This window comes from Ictalurus punctatus, chromosome 29 (assembly GCF_001660625.3).
Source record: "Ictalurus punctatus breed USDA103 chromosome 29, Coco_2.0, whole genome shotgun sequence".
Taxonomy (NCBI): Eukaryota; Metazoa; Chordata; class Actinopteri; order Siluriformes; family Ictaluridae; genus Ictalurus; species Ictalurus punctatus.
The window spans coordinates 855,263-880,103 of NC_030444.2; the positions used below are offsets into that span (position 1 = coordinate 855,263).

Sequence of the window (24,841 nt, forward strand, 5' to 3'; positions counted from 1 at the left end):
GCGGAGTTTTCAAATGTTCTGTGATAGAAATATCACAAGCAGATGATTTACTGTTGGCTCGTTCCAGTTCAGGTTTAAACGCTGCAACATGAAGCTGTTCTTAGATCAGTGAATAAACGCTCACAGGAAGTGGCCTGAGCTGCAGGGCTTCTTAGTGAGCTTCCTGTGTGTGTGTGTGTGTGTGTGTGTGTGTGTGTGTGTGTGTGTGTGCTAGATAAGTGATAGTAATGACCTCAAAATAAAACAATAAGCGGATAAAAGAACTATTCCTTAGAAATATTACCGTCGAGCAATAAAATGATTAACGTTACAGATCAGGTTCAATAATTTAATGGTGCAGACGCATGTGTCTCTTAATGTCTCTGAGGTGACCATCTTCAACCACAGATGTTTCCATGACGCTGAGTGTGTGTGTGTCCTGAGCTGCAGGGCCACACTGTGGGTTTCCTGTTTCACTGCATACACACTCTCAGGGTTTGGTGTGTGTGTTTGAGAGCGAGACAGAGTAGAGCACGTGTAATAACTGGTTTATAACGGTGTAATAAGGTATTAATGACATGTAATAAACCTCGTCACTAGTTACATCGGAATTTTGCACACCAAAAAATAACAGGATGTTCTGCACGTTTTAAAATTGCCACAAAAATCTACATTTAGTCACGAAATGTTATAGAAATGTTCTCAAGGTCTGTTTAAGTCGAGCTGAAGCTGATTTTGTGTCTTTAACGATTCTGCTTTAAAGTTTTTATAACAAAGATTCAGTCTGAATGAGTGAGTGAGTGAGTGAATGAATGAGTGAGTGAATGAGTGAGTCTGGACAGTTAAAGATTGTAAAAGTGACGTTGTTCCAACCTTTTCCAAACTGTAGGCTGAGCCCGGTCTGGTCTCCTGTTGAAGCCCATCTGTCTTCATGAGTTCTGATCTGCTTTTCTGCTCAGCGTGGGTGTAAAGCGTGGTTACTCGAGTTACTGTAGCCTTCCTCTCAGCTCTGGACCGTCTCCTCTGACTGTTTTTTGCACCATTCTGTGTAAACTCTATGAGACTGCTGGCTGTGTGTGTGTGTGTGAGTGAGTGAGTGAGGGAGAAAGCAGCAGGAGGTCAGCAGTTTGTGAAATATTTGGAGGGGGAAAAAAAAACTGGCACCAACACCCGTCCCACAGATACGGAGATCAGAGATTACTGTTAATCCCAGTGGTTCGAGCGTTCGAGCTGTAAACAACTCAAAAACAAGAAGTTTCGTTCCATCACGCTCCAGCGCAGAGATCGGAGTCTCTCGTGTTGATTATTATAGCAATTCTTTTTGTTATTTATAGATTTCCCTGAAACCACTTTGAAGATTTCAGCTCTTTACATGCAGTTCCGCTTGAACGGAAAGTCTAGTGCAAAAGGTTTCTGCGCCTTTGGGTTACAATTTAGGCCGAAGTTTAATTTACAGCAAAAAGACATGATGTTGGAATTCACAGCCATTACGTCATCACGTCGTTTTAAAAATAAATAAATAGTTTGTTACATAGAAATGAGTAATGAAAATCTCCACGTCTCCACACCTGAACATGTTTCCGTGATATTCTGTAATAACTCGAGTGAGGGATTCCGGGCAAAACCTCACCTCGGTGAAATTTACTGTTCAGGGGTGTGGATTGTTGCAGCGCACACACACACACACACACACACACACACACTACTGTTTCTCTCTCCGCGAGCTTGATTGTGTTTTTAATCACTTTCTAATGATCATTAGAATAATTTGCAATGTGTATGATTTCACGCTTTGATGAAGGTTTATGATCCGTTTAACGGATCTGTTAATTATTCACACCCATATACATTTTATTTCATGAGTCGACTGAAAACATTCTCCGTTTACCGTGACAGGAAGTGAGGACGCCGCGAATCAAGCAGGAAAATTAAATGCGAGCTTGTAGAAAATTCCTAGTTTACAAGTTGTAATTACGAGTTCGTCGAGGACGTGAACGCTGCTTACAAGTCGGACCTCGTTTCAGTAATCACATGACGTGAACACAGCTTTTCAAAACATCCACGCAACCGTCACTAACTCCAAATAAACACTGCTCTGTGTAACTGTTGAACGCGAAAACGTAGCAGCGGATTCCGACGTTAAACGCGTCGTTTGTTCCTACAGAAAAATTATTGTATGTCTACATTTTATTCAAGTTTATTACACGTCTTTCAAGAGAATTCTTCCTTTGACTGTTTTGTACACACAGGAAAGCAGCTCCATGGGGGCTTGGTCAAGCAGCTCTTAATCTGAAAATGATGATAAACCCAGGAGATGATGAGAGCACGCCCGTGTTACGCTGGAGTTTAAGGAAAAACTCAAACTGAGAAAATAAAGGCACCTGGAACAAGTTTGTGAGGGACAAAGTAAAAATGAACGTTTTATTTGTTACCTTAAAACCTTCCATTGACAATTAAACCCAACAAACATATTCAGAGTACCAAGCATTTAAACTGGGGAAAAGACTTAAAGCGAAAATGAGAACAAGAGGGGGGAGGGAAGCATTAAAAGAATGCGTTAAGGCTGAAATACGCCCCCTGGAGGAAGGAGGAGAGAAAGGCGGAGATCTGCGCTCACGGGTCCTCTCAGAAAGGGTTTAACCCAAATTAAAGAAGTGTTTTAAATCTTATATTAGCTGATGTTGAATACCTCGTATCTGAGATACTCTAAACTATAAACTGTGTCTGGGGCGCAAAGTGCATAAGGAGGAGGAGGAGGAGGAAGAAGAGGAGGACGAGGCTCTGAGACCTTACAGAAGGCAAGAGAGAAAAAACAAAAAGAAAACAAAACAATAACACCATGTTCATGGCTGAACGTTTCCAGTGTGAGGCTCAGCTTTAAGAAGCGAACAGGAGGCACCAAGTTACAGAGTTCAACATAAAACTTACGTAAGGATTACAGTGTTTCTTCTCAAATAAACCAGCAGATTAAATTCCAGATCGATGAACGGCAAGAACGTCAGCGAGGCTCGGGCTGAACTCGAGTGAGTGTAATTACTTCTCTGTAGTGATTTAAAATCACACCAGAATAAAATAAAGCACGTTATGATAAATATGATGCTGTAGTGTCGGGACCTGGAGATTAAAATCCGCCGTCTTCATGCAGTCTGGGCTCCGACGGGTTCTGCAGGAGGAACGGAGATTAATTTACTGACAGAGGAAAAACACCAACAGCTTCAGGCCTTTATTTCGCAGTAAAACACAGGACAGTGTGTAATGGAGTTGTGTAGAGATGTGGAGAGTTGTGTAGAGTTACCAGGCTCTTTGAGAGCGTGCGCATTACCCACAAGTCCACTCAGCCCCTCTGTATTTCCGTTCAGCAGCTCACTCCTCAGGTTATTGCTCCTCTGTTCCTCTAAGATCTGCTTACACAGCTCCTCCTGAACACACACACACTGTTTATCTATTTATTTATTCACACTGGAGTGTAGTAAGCATGATGATTTAGAACACACACACCTCACACATCACTGAGAGCTGCACTGGCAGGTCTTCAACCTTCACAAAATCCTCCTCATCAGATTTCTGACTGGTGTTTCCAGACCCCACCTCCTGTGTTTTACACACACACACACACACACACACACACACACATTTCTCAATCTTCACCCATGTTGTACAATATAGGTCAAGTGTGTGTGTGTGTGTGTGTGTGTGTGTGTGTGTGTGTGTGTGTGTGTGTGTGTCCGTACATCTGCGTTAACCAGAACAGGTGAGTCGGTCTGAGGGCTGGCCGTGGTGGAGCCACGAGGACTGTCCTGTGAGGGCGGGGCAAGAGGGACAGCAGACTCGTCCATGTTGAGTGTGTGCGTGGCTTCGGCGTCTCGCTCGTCCTCAGTCACCTCTATACACTCTGACTTGGAGCTCTGCACTGTTAGTCACACATTACATCATAAATATAATATTACAAATGTAGTGTGGATAAAACACATACACACACACACACACACACACACACACACACACACCTTCAGTACTTTCTGTGCTCTCGTGGTCTGACTTGATCTCCTGCGCAGCTCCGTTTAGTGAAACTCCAGTACACTGCAACACACACGTTAAAGTTTTACACTGTGATTATACACAAGACCAGGATCAAACAGGAAGCAACAGAACTTAAAACAGGAAGTCAACACCATTATCAGTACAGTGAGTCGAGACTCCAGAAGAAGTTAATCCTGCAAATTCTACCTGATGGAGTCTTTTGAATCAAGAAGAGACACAATTAATAAATATAGCAACAAGCAGTGATGGAGGAAGACCAGAAGAATTCATTCGGACTGTTGGCCGTCACCGAGATATGACCTCACTTCCTGTTTTCAGAAGCTAAGCGGCAAATAACCCTAACTCAAAGCTTATTTATTAAGATCGGGTCATGTGGGTAACCATGTGCGCCGTTTTTCAGTCTCAATACGTAACAGCGTCGCTGAGGTACAACCTTCGGCTCGGTGACTTCACTCCGCTTACATGTTATGAACAAAATGTCTCGTACAAAACCTGAGAAATGAGTTTCATTGTACAGTTTAAAAAAAAAATAATAATAAAAAAATAAAAAAACCTCCACTATAGACAATAGACTCCATTGTGGAGGTATAACAGGGTCGTGCAGGGTTCTCCATTCAAAACACACACACACACACACACACACACACACCTGTGAGGGTTCTGCGGTGTTGTCTGAGGCCTGCAGGGACGTCTGCACTTCCACAGATCCGTCCTCAAACTCCTCAACCTCCTCAACCTCGTTCTCATCCTCACCGCTACCGTAGTTATTCAACGCCTGTGTCTCCGCTTTGGACAAGCCTACACACACACACCCCAAAGATGAACCGAAATCTTTAAGTACCACTTCAAGTTCTAAGCAACTGTTAAATAAAACATTTCCTTAAAAGTTTAAGAATGTGTTCATGTGGTTTCGAGTCTTTAACGAGGTTCTAGAGATAAAAGACAATGATGATGTTTTATCATGAACAATGATTGATTTGATTACCTATCAATCAAACACCAATAATATTAAACCTCGTCATCATCGTTTAGAACATAATACTTAGAAATTATTTCCAAGAAAGTCTCTTAAAAGTCTAATCTACTCTCAAACTCATTTCCTGTTTGTCGAACATCAATCAGCAGATCAGACGGTTTCAGATAAACGCACTTATAGATATCGGCAGTTCGTCTTCTTCCTCTTCATCTTCCTCCTCCTCCGCCTCTGAGGCGTCCTGGCTCCGTTTCTCATCTGTTCGCTCTGTCTCTACCTCGAGGCATAGACTCGTCCGTCCCTGCTCCGTCTCGTCCCGGTCCTACGACCACATTAACACACACACACACACACACACACACACACACACAATCTTTAAAAATACATTTAAAAAATAACCCAGAGGACAGTGCGCGCTCGTTATATGCCGTTAATGAATCAGAAAGTGGAATTAGCGTTCAGAGTTGACTCACTTTATCTTCGTCAAAGTACGAAGGTGAGAAGGTCTTTTCCCCTTCAGACTTCTTCCCCTGATGGAAAACACACCGGGATTAACTATACCGCTAGCAGAACATTTTAAATAATGCCACCGATTTATGTTATATAAATATATAAAACTATATACATATTAAAAAAAAAAAACTTTTATATATATATATATATATATATATATATATATATATATATATATATATATTTACTTCATAGTAGCGCTATAGAGGAGAAAAATCTTAACCTATAATTTTATATTAATTTATACTTTTATATCGTTAATGTTAAACGAGTACTACATCTACTGCACCTGGGTGGAAGGTGTGTGTTTAGTGGGCGTGGTCTGTGTGAGTCTCTTGGCGCGGTGTGTGTTCTGGTCCAGGTCCTGCATGAGCCTGAAGAAGGCGAGCTCGTTAAAGAGGATCTCCGAGATCTCCACCAGGAGATCCTCACCACAGTTCTGCAGCGTGCGGCCAACAAACTTATTCAGGGACTCCTGCACGCGCATGCATGTACACACACACACACACACACACACACACACACACACACACACACACACAGGTCATAAGAACTACTAACTAGACTTTGTTCATGTTCACACATGAACTGGATGTCTTGTCAGGAATGAACAAAGGACAGAAGTGTGTGTGTGTGTGTGTGTGTGTGTGTGTGTGTGTGTGTGTACCTGCAGGATACCCCCGAGTTGTTTGTGGAAGAAGCGCATAAACTCTCGGCTGTGGTGGTTTTGCTGAGTCAGCATCAGCACCATGCGCCTCACCGATGTCAGGAGTTGCGGAGAACACACCTCACCCATGTGCTCCTGTCTCACACACACACACACAAACACACACACACACACACACACACACACACACACACATTAAGCATTTACATTACTACACTCAGTGTACTAATTATAGTAAACCTGAACTAATTTGTGTTAGATGAAATCCTCTTACCTTCAGGAAGGGAATGACCTCCGTCATGATTGCTTTGATCTGTCTGTCCAACTGCTGTGTATCAATCTGAGGGCAACGTATGTCCTGACCTACACACACACACACACACACACACACACACACACACACACACACACACACACATCAAGAAAGTCATCTTCTCAAAACTCCAACTAATGTCCTCTTTACTGCTAATAACCTCAGTCACAGAGTACTGTGTGTGACCCCAAGCCTTGTGTGATGAGGGAAGTACTGAGTGTGTGTGTGTGTGTACATGGATGACGAGTGTAGAAACACTGCAGTACCTTGGTTAAGCGCTGGACCACCACCAGCAGTAGCAGTGGTAACAGTGGGAAGCTCAGGATTACAGACAGGGGGCGCTGTAGAGACTGCAGCAGGAGGAACAGGAGGAGGAGGAGGAGCAGGAGGAAGAAACCCAGCCTTTAATTTCATTCGCTCAAACTCCCGCATTCGCACCAGAGCTTTATCTAAATGAATCACTGTGTTACCTATGCACACAGAGAGAGAGAGAGAGAGAGAGAGAGAGAGAGAGAGAGAGAGAGAGAGAGAGAGGATTAGAAGGAATGGAGAAAATGACAGAAAACTCAAACAGGACAGCGACAGACCATAATAAATAGAAGAGTGAAAGGAAGTCAGTGGAAGAAAAGAGAGAACGAAGGAGAGTGGAATAAAGTAAAAAGAGGAGTAGGAGGAGAAAAAGAAAAAAAAGGCATTTTACTGAGAAGTGAGAAGCTGTAAAAGAAGATCTGCAGTTCACAACCCAGGAAGAACCAGTCAGATACGAGGTGAGGGTTAAAGCCAAGCAGCACTAACCCAAACCACCGGCCACACGCACGCACACACACACTCCGCTCGACTCGTAACTACAGTTAATCCTGATGATGTTTTTAAAAATATTTGTATACATGTTAAGATGAGGCTTTTTTATTTATATTTCTGCACCAGCTGGACATGCACCTGTAAGACAGAGGGCTGGACATAAAATGCACCTTGAGTTCTACGTAGAATGAATAGCTGTTGCACCATCTAAGCGTAGTGCTAAAGTCCAGCTGTGCAAAACGACTGCTGGAATAATGTTATTATTCATGAATATTTCTGTAGCCGGCTTTTAATAAATGACTTATGGATTAAATTGTGTATGGTGAGAAATAAAATAATTGCTGTTGAAGATTTAGCTGTTTGGGATTTATAGTATATTTATTTCATTTCTATTTATTGTTTGTGATTATTTAGATGTTCATAAACACACTGGGTTGAGTAGCTGGACTTTCTCTCTAACAGCTGGAGTTCTAACTCAAGTTTCCGTTTCTCGAGCTCAAGCTTCTCCTTTTCCACCCTTGACTTCTCAGTCTCAGTCTCCACTCATCATTTCTTTCCCCAGTAAAACAGATTGGAGATCCGGAGCAGGATAGAGTCTCTCCTAGGTGCTGGTGCCTGTCTTTCCATTTTTTATTCACTTCCACGACTGTGCGACTTTCTACTCCACCCTCTGCTTCATTGATTGCCGCTGCTGTTATCTGCCGTAGCTGCACCCAGTCGTAGTTTTAGACGGTGAAACAGGTGTAAATGTTTATCACAAGCTGGACGTAGCTAAGCCCGGTGTAGGCCTTACACACAAGTTATTAAGGTCCAAGCTGGTGCAGCTGGCCCCGTATGATTAGTGATCCTGTGGTATTTAGTTATGATGACTAAACCCAGGTGATTAACACGAGAAACTGGTACAGCGATGTGTGATTAGTCAGTCAGAGCTGCAGTGTGTTTACCCAGGTCATCGCTGGCGAACGGCTCCAGGTTCGAAGACGTAGACAACAGGCTCTCGCTGTCCACAGAGTCTCCCTCCAAAGCTGTCTTCCTTCTGGAGCCGACCTTCACCCTCACGTCCTTCTCAGATGCGTCCTGGATCACGCCACACACACACGAGGTACATTACAATCACCTTATTGAAGCAACACAAAGAATAAAGTTAATCTGAGAAGTGATCAGTGTGTGTGTGGCTCACGTTGTCAGTAGTGGCGAGACTCTCGCTGGGAGTGAGTTCAGACTGTGACCCCGGCCCTAGCGACGACCCCGGCTCCTCGGCAACGCTCTTCTCAGTCAGGTGCCTGGTTACAATATCCTGAAAAACACCATTTCAAATTATCACACAATTTCAAATTTCTCAGACAATGTTCTAAAGAGAAACCACCTCTCTCCCTCACTCACACACACATACACACCCTGACCTGCAGTGAGTAGAGCGCCCTCTGGCGAAGGTAGTCGGTGTTGAGAAGCTGCAGTTCGTGGAAGAGCTCAATGAGGAAGTGAGGACGAGACTCATTCTGTGAGATCAGAGTGGCCACCTCCGAGTAGATGGTCTCCCTCAGAGCCTCGAACAGAGAGAAGTCACTGCTGCCGTCTATATACATACACACACACACACACACACACACACACACAGTCAACCATCTAACATTTCCCATGGTATGACAAACTAAACCAAGGTAGTTCTGTTAGATTTGGTTTATCAGATAAATGAAGGCGTGGCCTCTGTGCCAGTCTCAGTGAAGGAGGCATGGCCTTACAACTGCCCAACACTGAGTCACCCCACACTACTATACAGTATTAAGATGTGAATGGTGGTGTGTGGAAATGATGTCACGTGTCACACTGTGTTAAAAACCAGCTGAGAGCAGAAAGCGGGGTTTAGTGTTTTACCTGGAGCTTCGGTGCATGCGATTTGGTTAGAGAGGAAGGGGGTTCTCCATGCATACGCTGCTGTGAGACAAATTAAAAACCAAATATGAAGCACACACACACACACACACACACACACACACAATGAACAAGATGCGAAAAAAATAAAAAAAAATAAAACTGACTCTGGATGAATAACAAAATGACACAGGACAGTGTAGTTCTGCCAGTCTGATTAAATCTCAGGTCAGTTTCTCTCCCAGTGGTGTGTACTAAAGAGAAAATCGTGGAGTGTGTAGACGGACCTGAGGAGACATCGTTGTGCTTGTTGGTCTTGCTGTCCAGTTTCTCCTGGGTAAGCTTGTCCAGGAGGCTCTGGTCCGAATCCCGGGTTCTTGGCTGAGACGAGCGCTCTCGTTCTCGTTCTCTCTCTCTCTCCTTTTCGCGCTCATGACCAAGCTCTGTGGTGCTCGAAACGCTGTCACTGTCCAAACCTGCTAGGAGCAGAGACGACCTACAGAGTTACTGAACTGAATCACTTTTTTTTTTAAACATTTATATGATGATGGTGATGATGATAGTGAGAAACAGTCTTCACAGCGTTTTATTTGCCCCCCTGACCTGCGTTGTTGTGGTTCTTGCCCCTCCTGCGACGGTTCTTTGGCGTTTTGTCTCTGGAGGCAAGGCTGGCCTGAGCCGAGGCTTTGCGCCCGGGTCTGAAGCTCTTGGTGACGGTGGAGGGGTCGACGCAGTCAGGCACGCTGCTCAGGGAATCATGAGAGTCCAGCCGTTCTTGGTCACGTGTCCTGTTCCTGTTCAGGGAGGAGTTCATCCAGCTGGAGTTTTTAGACTCATCCTGAGAGCTGAGAGAAGGAAGGAAGAGTGCGATTAGAGGAAATAAGATTTCGGAGTAAATAAGACCTTTCAGAAGCACTCGAAGTACCGTGTGTGAGCGTTGTTGAGCGGGGTCCTCTGCAGCGGGGGCGGGAAGCTCAGATACTCGGTTTTAAGGGACATGTTGGGGTCGGGGTGCTGATCCGGGCTGGCCTGAGCTCCTGACGCCTGCTGAGTCTCTGAACCCGCTGGCGGGAACATGGGAGACAGATTAAAACCTAAAAATAATAATGAAAAAATAAAAAAAAAAGACGGAGAGAGAATGTTATCGTGACCACGGTGCTATATACAATCAGAACACATGATTGATTATTATCTTAGTAAAGGAAATCGTATATGTGACTGACCAGTGGCGAGAGGGGAAAAGTTGTTCATGCCGAGCGTGCTGATGGGAGGGAAGGGCAGGAATGGCGAAGGAGAGACGGAATCCACCTGCGCTACGTTCGGATGCTGCTGTTGCCATGACGGTGCCTGCTGCTGTTGCCGAAGGAGGTCATTGAGAGTTTGCTTCAACCTGCGAACATCAGATCATCATCCATCAGTCACACATCAGTCAAGGAGGCGTGGCCTTTAGATGTGTGTGTGTGTGTGTGTGTGTGTGTGTGTGTGTGTGTGTGTGTACCTGTACCTGTTGATGTTGTTCTGTTGCCAGGCGAGTTGTGTGTAACACTGATTGAGCTGGTGCATGATGAGGGGCACCTGTGGTGAGCCCAGGTTATTTGGCAACACGTTATACGGTGCTGTCAACATTGACTGCAGCATGCATGACAGAGTCTACACACACACACACACACACACACACACACACACACACAGAGAGGGGAAGAGAATCTTAAATGGGGTGGCGGGAAGACACCAATCAACAAAATTTTACAACTGAATGCAAATCGTGTGTGTGCAGCTTGTGTAAACCTGCTGGTCCTGCAGCAGCATCTGACACATGGCTGTGCTGAAGTCCAGCTGTCTCTGCAGCTGTGTGGCCTGCTCCTGCCAGTGTGTGTGAGTGTGTGCGTGTGTGTGAGTGGCGCTCTCTGAGGCTGACAGGTCAGCGGCCCAGCGCAGGTTCTCCTGCCTCTTTGCCCCTCTGGGATTGGAACGAGGCCGAGATCTGCTGCAGCGTGGAGATGAACCCTTTACACTGTCAGTGAAGAGAAAGAGACTGATTATGTAACAAACACACAAAATACAATACTTCATAAAGTGTGTGTGTGTGTGTGTGTGTGTGTGTGTGTGTGTGTGTGTGCGTGCGTGTGTGTGTGTGCGCGCGCGCGTGCGTGTATATAAGGCATACACACCTATCCCTGTTCTTGCCACTGCTGCCACCAGGTTTTCTGTTAGAGTACGAATGCGGCTCATCGCTGGAGCTCGACTCTGCTCCGTCTTCTTCATCCTCATCCTCGTCTTCTTGCGCGCCAGGCTCAGATGGGTAATCTTCATCGTCCTCCTCCTCGCCCAGTGGACACTGAGTGGAGCCACCCCACGTCGCCATGGTCCTGACAGACATCCAGAAATCACAGTATTATATTATGAGAGTTTTTATTTAAAAGGTTTGGCTGAAATGTTGGTGCTTATGTGTACTGTGTGTACCGGTCATCCTGGGTGAAGCTCTGAATAGGGTCCGCGTCACTCCTCCTCTGCTGCTCGGCCATCAGACTTTCCAGATGTTTCCGTCTCTGCCTCAGTTCCTCACGCAGCACCTGGTGTCTACGCATCTCTGACCACAACTGAGAGATGTACAGGAAAAAAAAAATCACATTACTGACTGTAGAAACCAATGCACAATCAAAATGGCCGCTCATGCTCACAGCAGAATCAAAATGGCCACTCACAGCATCAACAGTAAACAAAGTCTCTAAACGCTTTAACTCCAAATAATTTATACTGTACATTTATATCTATCTACACACACACACACACACACACACACACAAGTGCTTTAGATCCATCAGCACAGACGTGTCTGGTTGTTAAAGCTGTAACACTGACTGTACACGTTTCACCGTTCTGAAGAAGAAAGAGACGGAAAGACACCTCGTTGTCGGTGATGGTGACGGGCGCGGGCTCGGTGGTGTGTTTCAGCACGGCGGTGTTACTCTTGGCTGACGTAGACGGTGCAACAGCGGGAGTGGAAGCTGCAGCAGGGAGCTTCTTCATCATTGTCGTCGCCGCCACACCACTCGCCGCACTCGACATCGACGACTGCACAGAGAGCAAAAAAGAATGCATCCTGGAGTGAACCGCATGATTTGTGGGGACAACAAAATGTCCCATGAGTGAAGGAGGGAGTGAGTGAGGTACCTGTAGATCAGGACAGGCCCACTGAAGGTCCTGGATTTTGCCCTGGATCTCCATCAGTCTCTGTCTCTCCTCATGAAGCTGCTTCAGCTCCTGCTGCTGCTGCCTCAGCTTCTCCTCATACAGCTTCTCCCTGACACCACACACACAGACACGTTTTATTTGTATATAAACTGAATGAATAATTATGAAAGTAATATTTTTCTGCTTTTATTATGTAGGTAAAGAATTGTAGGAGTGATGAAAATCACATATCCATCCATCCACCCCACACACACACACCTGGCCTTGTCAGAGAGTCCAAGTTCTCTCTTGGCTTTAGGTGCAGTCAGTCTGGTGTTGTTGGGTTGCTGCTGCAATCCTTCATCCTCGTTGGCTGCTGTGGTGTCCGTGTCATCGCTCTGCATATACACACATGTACGTACACACACACACACAAACACAATTTAAACAAGGCTTCATCCTTTCACTGTTCATTGTAAACTACTACCCAAAACCCTTGGCGGACCTGCACCATGGCGACCAGGTCACGGAGCTGCTGCAGTTTCTGCTTGGCCGTTTGGAGACGGTGGACTTTCTGAGCGAACGCCGCGTCGTCCGCAATGCTGCTACCCTGACTGGATCCGGAACCGGAGCTGTCTCTTCTTCCTCGCCCCGCCCCGCTTTCCTCCTCGGCGTCAGCGTCGTCTTCATCTCCGTTCCCGTGCTTTGCGCCGTTGTAGGAGCCGTCTCGGTTATACTGGCACTCTGAACACGGGTGAGAAGGTTTAGTTGGACAGTTACAGAATAACTGAGTGCGTATTACAAACAATGGCCATATTCCACATAAAAATAGCTGGATAGCGACAGAGAAAGAAAGAGAGATACATGGATGGATGGTGAATGAGAAGCTGACCTATCGCAGAGGGGACGTTGAGGCTGCGCAGGTTAGTGGCCGAGCGGTTGTTGACCTCACACTGAGAGTTCAGCCGGCTGATTCTGTTGTTGGAGCTGCTGCAGGCGTTCGTCAGTGTGTTCATGTCCATCCAGTTAGATGCAGACTGAGGCTGAGCAGGATTTCTGACACACACACGCACACCCCATTTTCTTCTGTAAGATTATAATCACGTAATCTGTAGTAAATCATTGCTCGGCAGTACGGCAACACGAACAGTACCTGATGTTAGTGATGGGTTCTCGGTTCTCCTGTTCCGAATCGAACATGGCTTCGAAGAGCGATCCGTCCTCCGTCTCGTCCTCCTCGTCTTCGTTAACGTTCTCATTCACCGTGTCCACCATCATGTCGGACGTCTGCTCGTAGTACTGAACCAGCTCTCTTAGCTCGTTCAGCCGCTTATGCACCTCCTTCAGCTTCCTGTGGCGGACAAGAGACACACAGAGAGAGAGAGAGAGAGAGAGAGAGAGAGAGTTAGACAGATTACTGATACTATCATTATCAATTGATATGAACTATGCTGTTCTTTCAGTACCTCAGTTTTTCAGCTGGATTTCCTTCATCGTCATAAGATGAAGACTCCTGTCTTGCTACAGACACGCCGCTCGCCTCTCGGCCTGATGCCGTGGGACGCTCAGAAACTCGCTGAGATGCACCACGGCCTGGAAAAACACACACACACACACACACACACACTAAGCAGTATAATACAAACAAAATGGCTATGATTTTGTGAGCCAAATTAAATTCTTCTATATTTAATTACATATGTATGTGATAATTATGATAATTAGATACAGGAGCTGTTGTTCAGCGTCTGGTCTCGGAGTGAATGAAGCTCCTGCAGGATTTTGTCCATCGTCTGCTTCTTGTCCTGGAGCTCCTGTAGTTTGGTGAGCTTGGCGCTAGCAGAGGAGGTGGAAACAGCAGCAGCAGCACCGGCAGCGCTAAGTGTTTGCTGCCCCCGAGGACTGTGGGCAGAACGAGATCGGGACACCTCTCTAGACAGAGACAGACTCTCAGCCTGACGCCGGTTATCAGGCACTGCCTGAGACTGAGGAAGGACAACAATAAACACCAGGGTTACGACGGCTACACAAGAGATCTTAAAGCTGTGTTATCTAACTTTCTTGGGGGATTTAAGACGGACGCGGAGATGCTTTTTTTCCTGCTGAACAGGTAAGAAAAGAATTCCAGTGGCTCAATAGGTAATTAGCTAACATTAATAACTCTGCAAGTACCATGCAGTTTTATGTTTCAAACAGAGATGGTAAAGATAGAGGGGCAAAAGTTCCATACCGCAGCTTTAAGGAACCAAGGTCAAATTTAATTGCGAATCTATTAGGGCGGGGCTGAGTGGGCTGAACGTTAACCATTGGTCAAACCGTGCAGGACAAAAACAGCAGACTCTGTAACCTACACTTTGCCAAGCGGCCCCTAGAGGCGAAATAAAAACCATCGCTGACTAATTTTGTGTTATTTGAAGTTTTTTTTATTCATGTTTTCTGGATGACTATTTTTTAAAAATTCTTATTTGGAGTGTTACTTTTTGTTCAGTTTGGACATATATCATATTTACTTTAATATTTATTAACATATATGTATTTTTCATTTTCATGGTACGGTCACTACTGTTTAATTTTGTGATAAAGTTCAGCAATATTTTAATTTCAGTGTTCTGTTTAGACTTGAGACCAGCAGAGTGTACCGAAGTGATTGTGCGTGTGTGTGTGATTGTGCACGTGTGTACCTGAGTGTCGTGCAGTTGGTTGTGGAAGCGTCGAATGAGGTCGTTGAGTTCATCATTGAGTTCTGAAGTGATGCTGACACCTGACACACTTCCTGTAGTCTCTGTTACAACTGAAACACACACACAGGAAAGACAACAGCATCAAAGTGTGTGTGTGTGAGAGACAGAGACAGAGAGAGAGAGAGAGAGAGAGAGAGTCTAACCAGTGTCGTCCATGGCATGTTCAGCTCGGTTCTGCATGGTGAGCAGGGCAGCCTGCCGGTTCTGCAGCTCTCGCAGCTCCTCCTGCTGCTGCAGCATCTTCTGCAGGAGCTCGTGCTGCTTGCGCAGGTTCTCCAACTCCTCCTTCTGCTGACCCCCGACCCGGTAACACTGACAAAGAAAAAAAAAAAAAGAGGAGTAAGAACGACAAAAGATGGAAGCAAACGTGAAAATGAATAAATGATGAACAATGTAAAATGAGTTAGAGAGCAGAGAAAAGAGAGAAGAAAGATGGACACACACAAAGAAAAACTTAAATAAAAATAAAAAACAAGGAACACCCAGAGATTTACAGCAGCTGACCCCAATCAATCATCAACATGCTTATTTAAAAGTAACTAATAATAATAATAATAATAATAATAATAATAAAAAATTCTGATACTGAACACACTCCTGTGCTGACTGAGGAGGCGAGAGGGGACAGGGTGCATTGTGGGTACTCACGGTGGGGTCTGCGGCTTCTGAACGAGGCTCTAAGTTCAGAGACGCGCTCTCGGCCATCGAGCCCGAACACACCGCTGAGTCCACCGTGGCACCTTCGTCCTCCTCCTCCTCCTCGTTCTCTCTCGCCTGGAACACATAGCGAGTTCGTTACGGTGTTTGATGTCAACGGCTCCCTCAACGCTCACAGCCCATCCTTACGTCTAGTGCATTTTATCTAGATTTATACTGACACTAGGGCTAGCTACCGTAATAACCACACATCTACGAGGAGAATTTCCAGAAACTTATTGAGATATCAATACGAGAGAGAGAGAGAGAGAGAGAGAGACCGAGAGAACGTGTCCTACATACAGCCCAACACATCTATCAAGCACACAGAAAAGATACCCTTACATACACACACACCAGATTCATCACAAGTTAAATGAACAAAAAAAAACCATCAGATGAAAGCAGTGAGTTGCAGAATTAACAGAAGAAAAAGACGAGAGAAAGAGAAATGGTTTTAAGGTCTAAAAGCGAATGCTATTTGAACCGTGGGCGTTCTTTACCTGCTATTGTTCTTATTACAGATCATAAAAGCTTGCGGGATTCACTGCAAATCAAAGTGTAGCACAGGATGAATAACTACTGTTTAAACACAATGAGGAAAAACTGAATGAGAGAGAGCGAAACAAACAGAGACCGTAAGAGACTGATAAACAGAATATGAGGGGGGGGACGTGTACAGGGAAATACACACAGGGAAGGCAAAGCAGACAGAAAAGAGAGAGAAGGACAAGAAGAGAGACAGAAAGAAAGAAACAGACACAGAGAGAGAAAGAGAGAGCGATAGATTTGAGGATGGTGAGGATTATATTACACTCTACAGCCCGTGTCATATCGTTTCTTTCTGCGCTTCCTCAACTATTATTTCCCTCACAGATAAAAGAAGCCTCTCGCTCTGTGGGTACGGGGTACAGGGTACAGAGACCAGTTCACTTGGGGAGCTTTTACTTTCAGCTCGGTTTGTATCGTCTTAAAAACCCATAAACAAACATTAGACTGAATTAGTCCAGTGCTGTTAACATAATACAAACAAAATACACAGTTGCCTTATGACTTTGGTGCACACACACACACACACACACACCAAAAGTAAATTAATCAGTGTTAAAAGGTTGTTTGAGATATATATATATATATATATATATATATATATATATATATATATATATATATATATATATATATATAAATAAAAAAAAACATACAGCAAAACAAACATGCAGCAGAAAAGCCAAAGAAAGAGAGGGAAATTGTGTGTGTTTGTGTATGCACAAGTATATGTGTGTAGTACTAACCAGCATCTTCTGTAGAAAGCGCAAGTAAGACTTCTCCTGCTCCTTCAGGTGTGTGATGAGGTGAGAGAGGCGCTCGACGTTAGCCGGAACGTCGTTCTTCTCCAGCAGGTCGTCCCTCATAGAGCTGGCTCTGCTGATGTACTCACGGATCTGCACCAGCTTACTGACCACCTGCCCCAAACACACACACACACTTTACTAGCACAAGAGAGAGAGTAATGGAGAATAAGACATGAGAGAGAGAGAGAGAGAGCGAGAGAGAGAGAGACAGAGAAACAGAGCGAGAGAGAGAAGTACAAGGAGACGCAGCAGTGGCGTATTTTTAAACTGTGGCCTAAATTCACGGCCGAGCTCCAGCTCTCATCTGTGCTCCAGTTTCTGACAAGATCAAACCTCCACACACACACACAGAGCTGCAAATTCCATGACAGCCAAAGCACAACCCATATATTGACTAATTTGTTAATGACATAAATCTGAGTGGAGTTTATTTTTATTATTTAATAATATCTATATATCTAATCATTGAAAGAAAAAAGTTCTACGTATCGTATCGTAAACACACACCAATTCACCTGCTGACACTCACCTGGCTGCTGTCGATAGCCAGTTCTCCTCTCCCGTCCACCACAGGGCGTCCTGAGGTTCTCTCGACTCCGTACGGTTCTTTAACAGGTGCGACAGGTATGACGGGCACCGGAGCAAACAGCTCCTTCCCTGGGCTCTGCTTCTTAGCTTCTTTACCCCCTGTAGTGGTAGCAGGCGGGGCAGAAGCAGAAGAATCCCTGCTTTTGTTAGTGTTGACGTGCAGCGGGAGAAAGTTGAAGGGTTTCCTGGGCTCGGAGGAAAGCTGCCGCTGGTTGTTGGCTGCGGTGACGCGGCCCTGGGAGTCGCTTCCAATGCTCCTCTATGGACGAAAACAAAACCACGAGAACTTCAGCTTTTTAAACTCCAGAAACAAGAGGGAACATCTCCACACCCACAGCAGAAACACAACATGTTTCAACAAAACAAGCTTCGGACACCATCTTGTAGGATTTGGCTTTATTCTGTAACTGATATCGATGTAAGCATTCTGCCTCGTTCTTTATTTTCACTACATATTAACAGCGTATTATATTATTATTATTAACCTCTCTCTTATAATAAAGTAATTTATTTTACAGAAAGCAGGCTTGAAAAACTTCATCTCGTATCTTGGTTGCCATGGTAGCTGATCCTGATTGTGTCTCTTCCTTGCATCTTGGACAAAGAAGTAGTTTTACTTCCCCGTAAATGAAAAGGCGAGGCGTGTGCTTTACCTCGTCCAGGTCGGTGAAGTTGATGCGCTGCCGCAGTCGGTCGAGCTCGGCCTGATCGGGAACGGACATCTGCGTAGCGTACTTCACGTGAGGGAAGGAGTGCGGCGTTCTCGCTCGCCTGCGCCCCGCCCCTGGTGTCGACTCCGGAGAGATGTCGTTGGTCAGACGGCTCTCGGACACGGCAGAGAGCTTCTTCCTGTTCTTCTCCGATGTCCGGTTCGCCTTTTTCTGCTGGACACCCAAGAACCAGGAAGAAGGAAAACCCATCAGTTACAACATGGACACTTCACAGTCGGTTTATATAAACCTCAGATAAAAATTAATTACAGTGCTGCTTGAAAGTTTGTGAACCCTTTAGAATTTTCTACATTTCTCCATAAATGTGAGCTAAAACATCATCAGTTTTTCACTCAAGCTCTAAAAGTAGATAAAGAGAACCCTTTTAAACAAATGAGACAAAAATATTATACTTGGTCATTTATTTATTGAGGAAAATGATCCAGTATTACAGATCTGTGCTTTCGGTATCTGGCTGGAGCCCCTTGTGCAACAATAACTGCAGATAAAAGTTTGGGGTAAGTGTTGATCAGTGTCTACACCGTCTTGGAGGATTTTTATCCCGTTCCTCAGTACAGAACAGCTTCAACTCCGGGATGTTGGTGGGTTTCCTCACATGAACTGCTTGCTTCAGGTTCTTCCACAATATTTCTATTGGATTCAGGTCAGGACTTTGACTTGGCCGTTCCAAAACATTAACTTTATTCTTCTTTAACTGTTCTTTGGTAGAACGACTCGTGTGTGTTTAGGATCGTTGTCTTGCTGCATGACCCACTTTCTCTTCAGATTCAGTTCATGGACAGACATCCTGACATTTTTCCTTTAGAGTTCGCTGGTAAATTCACAATTCATTGTTCCAAGCCTCAAGATGGCTAGGTCTGTTAGGGCCAGACTTCCTTGTAAGAGACAGGTACAGGACCCTGTATAAACTCCCTGAAGAGAGCTACGGACAGACACGTGGCACACCTGAATACAGCAGTAGGTAGGCAGTGTAGGTTTTGTAGCGAGGGAGAAGATTTAGAGCATCTGTTTTTAAAATATAATAGACTAAATAATCTTTTTGAATTACTTACACAATGCTTTCAGGGGTTTACAGAAGAATTTTCAGGACTGATACGTAGATTTTTATTAAGGAGTAGAGGATGTTTGTTGAATTATCTAAGAGGCACAGCAAAACCAGCCATGTGGAAAACAAGGAAGAATAAGGGCCTAGAGTTGGCAGCCATGGATCCTAGAGCAATGTTTGTGTGTCTTGTGGCAGCAAGATTGAGAACAAAATTTGCATATTAGTATTAAAAATAACGTTCCTGCTTTTTTTGTGACAGTTGGTGTATTAAAGGGGTTCTAGGTGTTGTACATGATGATCAATTGGTCTCAGGGTTATAAAGGAATATGTATTTTATATTTAATTGCATTTTAATGTTTTTGGGGACAGACAGACAGAGACCATATTATTGAGCTGGTCATCCAGGCTGCCATTGCTAATGGTCCAGTTGTGCAGCTCCTGTTCTTCTGCACAGTCATCAAACGGAGCTCCGCCTGTCGCCATTTTATCCCCTCAGTGCTTACTGCGGAACACACACACACACACACACACACACACACACACACAGGGTTAAACACACCTCTTACAGTTTCCTCTCTCCTAACACAGACGGTACAGTGTGTCTCTGAAGTCAAAGTCATCAAATAACACAAAGAGTAATTTAACACCTGAAGCTCGCACGGTGTTTAACTGTCAATTTAGCAACAACATAAAACCCTCTAACAGACACACAACGAAAGGAAAAGTTAATCCGCTGTGTTTTCACGGGGTAGATGTTATACCGTATACAGAACTGCGACACCTCAGTGTTTTTTTCTGCTTGATCAGGACTGAACAATCAGCTGAGAATAAACTCAACCCTCCGTCATCCTTTCTCCTTCTTCTGTCCAACACACCACTGCAAGAGTCTTGAAGAAAGAAAGTCACGATTTTCTTTTGTGAATCCTTGACCAATTTTTGCGTATATGCTCTAAAATCCTGAGCAAAAAAAACACAAAAAATGCTATTAGTGTGCGAGAACTTTCCAAATCTAATCTACAGAATTATTCCTGCAGTTCAGACGGGATCAGATTTCTGGATTCCTGTGTTCAGTTAGGAAATCGAACGTGCAGTAATTCCGATCGAGTCGGACGGGATCGGTCTGTCCAGAATGTCGAAAGGAACGGAATCACGGAAACGCCGCAATAGTGGGAGGAGCTTGGAATGGTTCCAAATTACTGCAGACTTTCCACAGATTCAGTCGAAGCCCTAATCGAATCACGTGCGTCGAACAGGAAGGTCTCATTTACCGACAAACATTACTGCGAAAGAGAGTGCAGAACTATACTGTGCGACTGACAAGATAAGAGATTTGTGTATAATGTATAATATAAATCAGAGATGGGCGTGTCTTCGCTGCACTGATTGATTAGGGCGGGGCGACGTTTGATCATTATCAGGTCACATGACTATAACAATCTGTAGTCTGTAAACTTTCCTAAAGCAGGACTCGCTTCTTTTTCTACACTTTTTAATTTTATTTAAACCATTGTGTATATTTTGTTGGTTTCGACGACAGAAAAGAGAAAGCACTTCCTGGAAGTGTGTGTATACTATAGAAAAGTGCAAAAACTTCTTTTTCAACAAGACGTGATGTAATCTTGACCACGGCTATAGACATGACCTGGAATTATTTCATCATTAGTTCAAATACGACGTAAAATTCCTACAAAAATTACATTACACACCTCCACATGGAAAACTAACCCCGTCAGAACAGAGCTCCAGTCTGTTATTAAAATAAAGAAATGTACGGTGTGTGTTTATGTTAGTATCATATGACTGTATATAGTATCTATAGACTGCACTTTTATATCAGATATTGTTTTATATATTTCTGTTGAGCTCCCTACGTAGTGCACTTGTTATAAGAAGTGTAGCTATTGAGGATTGGACCGTAAAAAAAAGAATTAGAATTTTACTTTTATTAAACGTACATTTTAAAAACAAGTTAAAAATTTTGTATGTTAATTAATTAATTAAGTAATTAATATATAAATTAAGATTTCAAACAATAGGAATTCGTAAATTTGTATAATTACCTTAGATTTACAGTGTAGGCTGTTACTTTAAAGTTTTGAAGTAAAATTAAAACTAATTTCGAGGCTTAAAAAAAAAATTTGAAAAAAAAGGTGAAATGATCCGCGGTGGAGTTGATGGAGACTCTGAGGTAAAGTGAGAGGCAGCGGGGGAAAGTGAAGCATTACTGCCGCCTCACAGCCTAATTTTCCCGGGTTAAACTCTCACCACTCCGCCCTCTCTCCCACCTCTCTCTTTAGCTTTTATTTTGTTTGACTTGTAAATTAGAACCGTAATTTAAGCCGCTGTTTCCTCGGACGCAACTAACAACAAACTCAAAAAATCCCGCCCCATCTTTTCTTCTCTTCCCTCAGAACGTTTAGCCTCCGATGCTAACCTTTTCACTGCAGTTTTTATAGCGTGCGTGCGCGCGCGTCCAGGAAGCAACAGACGGCGCGAGGCCCCGTCGCCATGGCAACCGTCGGCACCCCGCGAAAACACACAGTAGACGAGACCGTCACTTCTCACAGATTTAATGGGGAGGGGAAAAAATAATAATAATAACGAAAGAAAACGTGGAGGGATGACAGATTTATAAAAGAGTTAGATTTTTTAATTGTTATTCTACTGATGTTCCTCGTACATTTTAAGCAATGATTCATCATCCTAAACATCCACAAATATAAATACTCACACACTGAGCTGATAAGTTTATTTTAGACCTACTGCTTCTTTTTAAAAAAGTGTCAATTTTCAGCGAGGAAAAAAAAAACATTTAAACGTTCCTGCGAATTAAAATGAACTACTCAGCTAACATTTACAACAGTAACACAAGGCCAAATTTAACATTCCTTCAGTTATACGAGAACAGCAAAGTTCTAGCTAGTAAAATAGCATTCCTAGCTAACTAGCGACTCTAAATTTACATTCCTGGATAATTGACACGTTTATTAATTTATATAAAACTTGAACACGCTTCGATATAATCAGAAATAACTACAAGCTCAGGAAAAAAATAAACATTCATAACGCTGAATAGCCTAAATAGCACAGTCAGTCAGTCACTGAGTCAAATCCAAATTCCTACGTGCTCCCTATACACGCGCACTAGAACACGCTGTGAACCATAACAATCCCGCGCCCTACCTAGTGCACTACATCGCCATTTAAGATACAGCCGTCATTTCTAACCGAAAGCAGCGCTATGACGCGTACCGAAGCGCAACTAACAAGGCTGTTTACAAAACACTACATTACCTTCGAGTTCCCGTGTAAGCCTCGTCGTGTAGTGTAGTGCATTCGCTACCGAGTAAGAGTCCCAGAGGTTTCCGGCAGTGATTATTATTTCAGAAATTGTCTGAAGAAGGAGCTTCGTTTACTGTGCGGCCGCGTCTCAATGCGCCGCCATCTTTCTTTCTCCACACTGATCCGCGGAGTGATCCCGGATGCGCAATATTTCCCAAATTACAACACATTAGCATAACGATATGATTTGTTATTTTTTTATTAGTATTAACAATTAATGTGTTTTGTCTGGTAATGCTTTAATATCCTGCCGCAAATCATTTAAACCGGATCAAAAATCGGTGGCGCTAGTTGTTTACGCGGATGCAGAAAAGACCAAGGTCAGTGTGTAATGCTCCCTATAGGAAACATGTAAAGTTGTGGAAGATGCAGATGCTGAGGTTGATCGTGGCGATGAAAATCCAAATATAGTGACATTGTCGTTCATGTAATCCCTAAAATTAACATCTCTACTGCAAAATTAACATATGAACAGTTCAAAAAAATATATCAGTATGCATCTAATGACCTTAATAGTTTCCCGAGTCCTGTTTTCAGGCCCAGAGTAGTGCAGAGATTTGAGTTTGATGTCTCTGCTCCAACACATCCATTTAACTTATTTAAAGTTTTATTAATGAACTGATCAATCAAAGCCAATAAAGATTAGGAAATACTGTTCTGTATCTACACACAAAAGGATAGAGCACACTGAAAGTCTCTTGGTGATGACCTATACCCCAGGAGGGGTGATGGGACTAACTAACTAACTTAAACCTTTTTCTAATTTTATAATAATCTTAAATTATATAAGTTGTTTACACCTCAGATTTGGACACAAAGTTAAATCAGCATTAAATGTCAAAAAGCACAAACTGTAACTTTTCAGCATCTCTGTCTATTAAAGTAGGGTCTATAATATCATATGTTAATAATATAATATGTTGCTCCAAAATGTGTACATATCTTTCTGCATTAATGTTGCCCTCAAAGATGTGTGAGTTACCCATGCCATGTGCACTGACACATCCCCATACCATGGGCACTGACACGCCCCCATACCATGACAGACACTGGCTTTTGGACCTGATGCTGATAACAGCTCAGATGGTCCTTTTCCACTTTGGCCCGGAGAACACAACGGCTGTTTTGTCCAAAAACTATTTCAAACATCGACTCGTCGGACCACAAAACACTATTCCACTGTGGTACTGTCCATCTCAGATGAGACCGAACCCAAACAAGTTGGCAGTACTTCTGGACAGTGTTGATGTTTGACTTCTGCTTTGCATAGTAAAGTCTTAACTTGCGTCTGTGGATGCAGTGGCGAATGGTGTCCACTGACAAAGGTTTACCGAAGAATTCCCGAGCGCATGTCAGGATCTCCATTACAGACGGTTTTTAAGACAGTGACGTCTGAGGGATCGGAGACCACGCGCATTCAGAAGTGGTTTTCGGCTTCGCCCTTTACGCACTGAGATTTAACCGAATTCCAGGAATCTTTTAATTATATTGTACACTGTAGAAGATGAAACGCCCCAAATCCTACAGATTTGTCTTTGGGGAATGTTCTTCTCAAAGTGTTGGATTATTCGCTGACTCATCTATTGGCAGATTGGCAAGCCTCAACCCGTCCTTGCTTTTAAAGGACTCTGCCTTTTTTGGAGGCTCCTTATATACTATGATTATACGATTGCTTCACCTGTTTCACATCACCTTCTTATTTCAACTTCTCACATCGCAATTAGTCCTAAACTTTCACTATGTTTTTAAATAGACACAGTTCAACATCTTGAAGAATCTGTAATCTGGGATGAACCTGGAGCTGCAGTTTTGTCATTTTAACTCAAGTCATAAAAACGCATTTTATGTGAATATGGAAATACTTGCATAAAATACTTTATATAGGCAAGTAATAGTATTTAATCTGGTGTTGTAGTTACAGCATCTGACCAGCAGATGTCGGTGTTTCTGAAAAGATAGTTAACATAAAAAATTATAACTTAATAAAATCATAAATGATTATCAAATCAT

At 43.6% G+C, this 24,841-nt stretch overlaps 1 protein-coding gene across 17 annotated transcripts; it reads right to left on the bottom strand.

Annotated features, from left to right (window-relative positions):
- Positions 1-2,370: 2,370 nt before the first annotated feature.
- pcm1 (pericentriolar material 1) lies at positions 2,371-22,963 on the bottom strand. Of its 17 annotated transcripts, none has more exons than XM_053677374.1 (41): positions 22,784-22,963; positions 20,251-20,446; positions 19,871-19,991; positions 18,367-18,597; positions 17,655-17,972; positions 17,066-17,236; positions 15,723-15,848; positions 15,218-15,386; positions 15,015-15,124; positions 14,063-14,318; positions 13,800-13,926; positions 13,487-13,684; positions 13,226-13,389; positions 12,839-13,077; positions 12,613-12,731; positions 12,334-12,463; positions 12,067-12,234; positions 11,623-11,759; positions 11,331-11,528; positions 10,948-11,173; positions 10,658-10,809; positions 10,383-10,549; positions 10,085-10,253; positions 9,763-10,004; positions 9,447-9,635; positions 9,163-9,222; positions 8,691-8,863; positions 8,468-8,584; positions 8,232-8,364; positions 6,753-6,956; positions 6,448-6,536; positions 6,174-6,308; positions 5,796-5,981; positions 5,467-5,523; positions 5,171-5,315; positions 4,670-4,818; positions 3,987-4,059; positions 3,711-3,889; positions 3,478-3,570; positions 3,275-3,398; positions 2,371-3,142 (listed from the first exon to the last, which is right to left on the bottom strand). In XM_053677374.1, the coding sequence occupies exons 3-41, from the start codon at positions 19,970-19,972 to the stop codon at positions 3,117-3,119; spliced, it is 6,051 nt and encodes a 2,016-aa protein (XP_053533349.1). In that variant the 5' UTR covers positions 19,973-19,991; positions 20,251-20,446; positions 22,784-22,963; the 3' UTR covers positions 2,371-3,116. The 17 variants fall into 17 exon arrangements, with proteins under 17 accessions (XP_053533349.1, XP_053533353.1, XP_053533350.1 ...); XM_053677378.1 differs by lacking the exon at positions 22,784-22,963 and adding an exon at positions 21,550-21,995 and having other exon boundaries at positions 18,367-18,594; XM_053677375.1 differs by lacking the exon at positions 22,784-22,963 and adding an exon at positions 21,550-21,994 and having other exon boundaries at positions 20,271-20,446.
- Positions 22,964-24,841: the final 1,878 nt, after the last annotated feature.